The following is a 7903-nucleotide window of genomic DNA, read 5'->3' as shown; positions in this document are numbered from 1 at the left end:
GTTCGGCTAGTATTTTTGTAGCTGCAACTACAGTAGTTAAGAATCGCTGCAGCTTGCAGCGAATTTGTGATGCAGCGCCGCAGCTGCTGCAGCTAGTATGGCTGCCGAACAGAGCCAATATTACTCTGCTAGTAGTCCAAAATGAGATAGTTGTATAACTCACAAGCCAATAAAACTTATACGTCTAACCAAAATTTTTTATATTTAATGACAGAGGGAGTATATGTTTCGAGTTTGATTGCTCGCCTCATTGATTTCTTTGTGGCATATATGAGATGCCTCGCTTTATCGCTTAGCAAATGGGTGGGCAACACGCCCCGCCAACAGGCAATGCGGTGAAAGCCGATCGCGTCTTCGTCGCGGTGTCGCCGTCTCACCGAATCCCCGAGACTCAACCATGTCGCTCGATGAATCCCTAAAAGGAATCTCGATCGGCATCGCCTGGTTTGAAATCCTAATTTCATCCCCGGTTGGCAATTAGTAGTGTATATATTGTGTAATTGTTGGAAAAAAAAATTTTAACAACCACTCGAACCGCGGGCAAAAAAATTATGATGGGCCGCGCGCGTATCTATATATATATAGAGAGAGAGATGCGCGACCTGGAGAAGGGGGACGATGCATGATTGTATGGCTGAAGGTTAATTTCTCCTGTACATAGAGCGCGAACCGGAGAACGAGAATCGAGAATTTTCAGAATAGACCACTCAATTCGTACCACCTTCAGGATTAACCACTCAATTCGTAACCCTTTCAAAATTTGCCACTGAACACGCGAATTGTTTCATTCCGTGACACTCCGTCCTTCCGAAGCAGAGTACCATCGCCCGCCCGCGTCAAGACTTCCGTCCGAGTCATCTGGGCGCCGCCAACGAGTTCCTCCCCCACGCCGGCGAGTTCTTCTTCCTCCGACGGCGGCTCCTCCTCCCCAACGGCCGCGGCTCCTCCTCCCCAACGTCGGGGAGCTCTTCCTCCCCACGCCTAGGGAGCTCTTCTTCCTCCCCACGCTGGCGGCTACTCCTCCCACGCCAGGGAGCTCTTCCTCCTCCCCAACGCCGGGGAGCTCTTCTTCCCCACGCCTGGGGAGCTCTTCTTCCTTCCCACACCGGCGGCTACTCCTCCCACGCCGGCGAGTTCTTATTCCTCCCCATGCCGGCGGCTACTCCTCCCCGGTGGAGCTCCTCCTCCCCTCCTCCCCAGGCCGGCAAACTTCTTCCCCGCACATGTGGGCGAGCTCTTCCTCCCGCGTCGGCGGAGCTCCTCCTCCCCGTCGGCAATGTTCTCTTCCGCACATGCTAGCGAGCTCCCCAACGCCGGCCAAGCTCCTCCTTCCCCACGCCGGCGGCGGCAAGATGACGCAACGGACGGTGCAATATGGACGGCCGATGGGGCTCTGCTTCGGAAGGACGGAAGTGTCACGGAATAAAACAATTCGTGTGCTTGGTGTCATGCTCTGAAAGTGTTACGAATTGAGTGGTTAATCCTGAAGGTGGTGCAAATTGTGTGGCATATTCTGAAAATTCTCACGAGAATCAGATATTGCTTGCGGCGGCACGATCTTGGTCGAAAGTGGGAGAAGCTAGCTAGCTACTAGTAGCAATCGATATATATTCCGGTGCCCGGCGGCGTACGTACGTCACGCCGCACTCCGGCCGTCCACCACGAGCAACCGCAGCCACACCATCCAACGCACCCTCGCCTCGCCCGGCCTCTCCCCCTCACCAAAAAAGGAACCAACTAAAAAAAGCCATGATCTGAATCAGCACGTAGCTAGTACTTGAAAACAAATTAAAACAAACAATTGCCGCTCCCACTTGGCCATAACAATAAACATGTAGTATACCGAAACAGGCAGGCAGCCGAAAGCGAGCGATCAGCACGCGAGTATATACGTACTCCTCCTACGCCTTAAATATATGAGAACGCTCAAGTTGCAGCAGGCACCTGCGCCAGAAACACGGGAGAGAGGAGAGAGCGAAAGGGACGGGAGAGCCATGAGCCAGCCACGTACACTAGCTACAGCAGCAGAGAATGTATATGACTCACTTAATTGGGTGATGCATCAGAGGTAAGCCGAAGGGCCAGGTTCGTGAGGAGGAGCTTTTGGGGTTGGGTTTGGCTTGGCTTTGGCTGCCTCTGCCTGAGATGTTGGAGAAGCTAACAACGACTAGCTAGAGGTGGGGTACAACAAGAAGCGAAGCGGCCTCAGCTCTTGGCGGGAGCGAAAGGGCGGAGTCAAGGTACTGGTGGTGGCCCCCGACCCGGGGAAGCTGCTTTCTTTCCTGCCCTCCTTCCCCCTCTCTCTCTGCTTCTTTCTGCTTGCTTTGCTTCCTTCCTATCCACAACCCTGCTTCCATGGCTTTAATTAATGCCAACATCCGAATTGGGGGGGCCGCTGCTTGCTTCCCGGATCCTCTGCTCCCACACCACACTACCTTGTGTTTGTTATGGTTTTTGTGTGATACATATACTGCCTAAAACCCATGGTTTAAGCAAAAGAAACCCACATTGAAAAACTACTTAGGTAGTGCTCCTGTACAAGAAAACTGAAAAAAAAAATACAATACATGGTTAGTGTTCTTTTTGGAATTATGGAACGGTTCTATGCATTAATTAAAAACGTTTAATTGTGATATATTAGATGACATAGTTATGTGGTTTAAAGGAAGCTAATTGAAATATCTCGATCCTATCCATCATGAAATAGCTAGAACAATTCTCACTAGAAATGCCACACATCATGTTTTCTTTATAAGCTATATATTGATCGACATACAAAATTAAATTGCGAGAAGATATATATGTGAATCAAATTTCCTAATCTAAAAGTTGCTGCTGCGATAAAAAGTAACTCCATAACTGACTTAACTCTCCATTTCAATAATCCATATTGCCTCCTTTTCATTACTCTTAGAAAAAACTTATTCTTTATGGTTAATATTTATGTAGCTCATTTTATAGATTTAAAAAAGCACAAATAGTAAGTAGGGCATGAAGTCATTGAGGAAAGGAAGGATAATTTTGTTAATAGTGATAGCAAAATCTACTATCTAATTTTCTTTTAATAAATATAGTCCTCTATCATTATATTTCCTTGAGAAAAAAATCTAAATTGAATTGCTCCTCACAGTACAAATAGAAAATAAAATTACAACTTACATCCCGATAGAAAAAAAATATAACACATTACAAATAAACACACGCACATATATATATGTGTATTTGTAATGTGTTATATATATATATATATATATATATATATATATATATATATATATATATATATATATATATATATATATATATATATATATATATATATATATATATATATATATATATATATACAAATCAGGTACAACCGATACAACCCATTCTTAATTAGACAACCAAAATTTGGTTGAGATGGTAAATCAGCGGTAATGCCACTGATATGATGGACAATGTTTGATGGAGACGACTCCCGGTCGGGCACCCGATCGGGAGGGGGTAAAATCGGGCGCTGACGTCAACATGATGTCAGCGTCCGATTTACGTGCAAAACTACTTTAAACTGAATTTTCTCTTCAATTACTTATCAAAATCATGATCCAATTGCACCATTAAATTCGTTGCAATTAAATCTTCAAAATAAGACCACACATGGATATATTCCGATGAAAAAAATTAGCTTATTATTGAATTATTTTTAAATATTGCACGATGTTTCACCAGATATATCGGAATTGTTTCACTAAGTAGATCGAAAATGTTTCACTCGTTTAAATTGGGTGTTGTTTCACCTCATATAAAAACAATGTTTCAGCAAATAGCGAAATAATATTTCAGTTCACTGTAACATTAGATCTATACATAGTAAAATATTGTGAGTATACTAGGTGAAACATTGTGAGTACACTAGGTGAAACATTTTTCGGTAGAATAAAAAATAAACCAAATTCCCTTAATAGAGAGTTTTTAAAATATGTGGGTTTTTTTTTGCAAAAAAGTATTTTAATTCATTGCAACATTAGATCTATAAATAGTAAAACATTATAAGTACACTAGGTGAAACATCTTTTGTGAAAAAAAAGAAGAAGTGGGTGGGCCCAACAATACGCACGTGGGGGGAGGGGCGCGCGGGGGAGCGCCCGATCCGGCTCCCCCCGCGCCGGTCGCCCGACGTAAAGTATTTTCGATGTTTGATTAGTACTACCTCCATTCCGATATAAGTGTAGTTCTGGGTTTCATATTTTTTTTCAAATAAGACGGACAGTTAAACATTGGACACGGAAACCCACATCACATTTGGAGGTGGTAAAGTTGACAAGAGTCATGTATATCGACACCTGCAGTTGCTGATTTGGCGACGCCACATTCACGGTAATAAGGTGGTAACACGCGTAGAGGATCCGGCGGAGGTGAAAAAAAAAACAAAGCGGGGGAAGGGGCATTGCGTTGCGGCAACACGGAGGCGCCAGCGGCCCATGTAATTGGAACACCCAGTGGCCCGGGATGGAACGGAGCACCAACCAACCACACGCTGCCGCGCATCGCATCGGCATCCCCCGGGAAGAGGAGAGAGAGATAGATAGATCCATTCGGGACGACGAGACGACACACTTACAACGGCCGCCTCGGTCTCCCTCTCCTCCTCCCTATATAACCTCCTCGCCCCCGCTCGCGCGATCGATCATTGGACATTTGTTCTCAGCTTCAGCTCGGCCCCCGTCTTCTCATCACCAGCTCAGCTGTGGCCGGCCGCGCGCGATCCAAGTTGCTAGCTAGCTAAGCTTTTGTAACTGAGAGTGAGCTAGCTAGGTAGCTGGGTATTGGGTATTATATTGCGAGAGATAGAGAGAGATGAGCTGCAACGGGTGCCGCGTGCTGCGGAAGGGGTGCAGCGACGCGTGCGTGCTGCGGCCGAGCATCGAGTGGATCGACGGCGCGCAGCCGCAGGCCAACGCCACCGTCTTCGTCGCCAAGTTCTTCGGCCGCGCCGGCCTCGTCGCCTCCCTCGCCGCCGTCCCTCTCCACCATCGTCCAGGTATATACCCTTCGATCGATTCCATCGCTCCTCATCTCCCCTTAATTAAGGCCTACCTTAACTCTTAATTTCTTGCCTCCATTTCGAGCTAATTATTGTGTCCGCAAACTTAACTAGGTACAGTAGTGGTAAATTACGAGGTTACAAATCTAATGTTCGTTGTGTACTTTGTAATTTAAGCAATTCTCAGATATCGGTTTCTGAAAACAGTCCAGACAATCAATCACAGTTAAGCTGTCAATTACTGTGTTTGGAAATACAGTGCAAGTTCTCGGTTTACTAGCTCTAATTAAGTCGTTGCTTATAATTAGCTTAGAGGCCGGGCTTGTTCATCGGTCACAATTAGTACACCTCTATCATGTAGTAGTTGCAGTAAATTACTCCACTTGTTAAGGAAAAAGGCTAGAAATTAACTAGAAAAAAATATTTTCTCAGGTTTTATCTAGATGAACAATTAGTGCAGAAAGACTTGTGACTACTAGAGCTGACCTAACACCAAAGATGGAGTCGTGATACCAGTACTTATATATATATATATATATATATATATATATATATATATATATATATATATATATATATATATATATATATATATATATATATATATATATATATATATATATATATATATATATATATATATATATATATATATATATATATAGTAAATTTGTTTGGTGCTCCATGGTGCCCGGGCACCATTGTTGAAATTGAGTATATACCCAATTCAAATGAGCATGAAACTTTTTCAATTATTTAGGTATTAATATTAACTACTTTACTAACTAGTTGAAAGCAAGTTTGAACTGAATTTGAACTTGTTTTTGTTAGATTTTGATTCTAGGTATATAGCATCCATACATATAATTAGTTAGGTATGTAATCATGGATTGTGAAATAAAGTTAAATTTGAGTTGTTTTGTTGATAGGTATAGGTATGAATTGAATTCTTATAACTAGGTATATACTCACAATTTGAAAATTTTAAAAAATTTGAGTGATTTTGTGCATTTGAAACCATGGTGCCCGGGCACCATGGTGCCCCATATGAGTGTCCTATATATATATATATATATATATATATATATATATTTGGTGTTCCCTTTTAATTTGGATGTTATGCGGCCTTCCGACGCCTCCAGGGGACAATCCGAATAGAGAATCTTTTTCAGCCATGTCCCCAACTGTACTTCACCAAACTAAACTCCTCTTCAGAGACTCCTAGTGCCAAGAGATATGTTAGTTTAGTTGACAGTTTCTTTCTTTTGTTTGTTTAGAGCCCAATTGGCGTAGTTTGCTTTCGGCTTTTGTCATCAGGTCAATTGGTATCTTTTGATCCTCACACTGAAATGAACCTAGATTATTACTCTGCATTAACACAATAAACAAACACAGAAACATATTTATTAATATTATCGGTATTTCTGAAGTTATTTTTAGAATTAGAGATTTGCTCTGGTCCAATAAAAAGTATCTCGAGGTACCGGTACTTACACAGTACTAGATTGCTTCCAATGGTTGGTTCTAGGCCAATGAATTTTTGTTGGATCCTGCCTAGCTAAACAATTTACTACCGTGAGGTACCGGTATCTCGAGGAACTTTTTTTTGAACCAGAGCAAATCTCTTAGAAGTAGGTAAATGAATTTTTGCCAAATACATCAAAATTGAACTGAATTAATTCCTGTGAACTGATCTCTGAATAAATTGTTTGTAGACAATTTATGATGTCCAGATAAATCATGAGGTTGAAATTGGTGAAGTAGGAACCACTTGATAGATTAGGCATATATTAATTCCTGATTGAAACTTGGGTGGTTAATCTCTGAATTTAAATTTAAATGGATGAATATATTGACGTGTGAAGTTGTGTTGCTTGGATGGATGGATGCAGCGCTGTTCCGGTCGCTTCTGTACGAGGCGTGCGGGCGGACGATAAACCCGGTGAGCGGCGCCATCGGGCTCATGTGGACGGGCAACTGGGACCTCTGCCAGGCCGCCGCCGACGCCGTCCTCCGCGGCGACTCCCTCCGCGCCCTCTCGGCCGTGCCAGCCGCCTTCACCGACCGCGACATGGCCGGCCTCTACGGCAACGTCGGCGCCGCCGCCGGGACCTCCTCCTCCTCGCCCGACAACGACAACTCCTCCGCCTCCGCCGCGCCCCGGAGGAAGCGGCCCAGGAATAACGGCGCCGGCGCCGGCGTCGGTCAGCAGCAGCTGCCGCACGCGGTGGCTGCGGTGCTCCAGTCCTGCGAGCTGGACCTCTGCCTCACGCCCGTCTCACCGCCGGCCGTGCAGCTGGTGGGTGGGGGCGGCGGCGCGTCGGACGAGCACTCGACGACGACGTGCGAGGAAGCCAGCGACGGGGATGGCGCCGGGGCGCCCACGCTGCTGAACCTCTTCAGCTGATCCTGATCGATCGATCCAGAGCTGTACGTACGTAATTGTAAGCTAATTAATTATGCTTAATTTGTAGTGGCAACTGTGCAGAGAGGGTGAGGGTTCAATCGATCGATCACCAGGTCGGCTGTGTGGTGATTAATTATATTAGTTGCATCTGTATTGATTAGTTGAGCCTTTTTTGGTCATGTGCAACTTAATTGGTTTTGTAGTGATCAATGCTAGCTGCAGACTATTAACTGTGGATTAACATGTGGGCGGTTTTCTTTAGCGCTACGTAGTACTAAGATGCAGTGGCTACAGAGTGCATGTATGTACCAGCTGCAGTGGAAACGTATACACCATAGTATAACAAATAAACAAACCAACCATAATAATGTATTTAAATCACATAATCCACAGCTTTGCTGTTCATCAATAAACTAAAATTCCTTAAATTCCAGTTGACTGATGAATGTGCTTACACGCATGAGTAT

General features: G+C 44.2%; 1 protein-coding gene across 1 annotated transcript; it reads left to right on the top strand.

Moving 5' to 3' along the window:
* Nucleotides 1-4467: 4467 nt before the first annotated feature.
* On the top strand, nucleotides 4468-7697 carry LOC4333430 (LOB domain-containing protein 38). Its single transcript, XM_015772725.3, has 2 exons — nucleotides 4468-5026; nucleotides 6922-7697. The coding sequence occupies exons 1-2, from the start codon at nucleotides 4843-4845 to the stop codon at nucleotides 7434-7436; spliced, it is 699 nt and encodes a 232-aa protein (XP_015628211.1). The 5' UTR covers nucleotides 4468-4842; the 3' UTR covers nucleotides 7437-7697.
* The last annotated feature ends 206 nt before the right edge of the window (nucleotides 7698-7903 follow it).

Source organism: Oryza sativa, chromosome 3, assembly GCF_034140825.1.
Source record: "Oryza sativa Japonica Group chromosome 3, ASM3414082v1".
Taxonomy (NCBI): Eukaryota; Viridiplantae; Streptophyta; class Magnoliopsida; order Poales; family Poaceae; genus Oryza; species Oryza sativa.
The sequence above is the reverse complement of the archived record's forward strand: the minus strand, read 5'-3'. Positions and strand labels throughout refer to the sequence as shown.

Coding starts and splice junctions, on each gene's coding strand:
- LOC4333430 (XM_015772725.3), top strand. CDS start 4,843: ATGAGCTGCAACGGGTGCCGCGTGCTGCGGAAGGGGTGCAGCGACGCG. Junction 5,027..6,921: donor CCCTCTCCACCATCGTCCAG/GTATATACCCTT, acceptor GGATGGATGCAG/CGCTGTTCCGGTCGCTTCTG.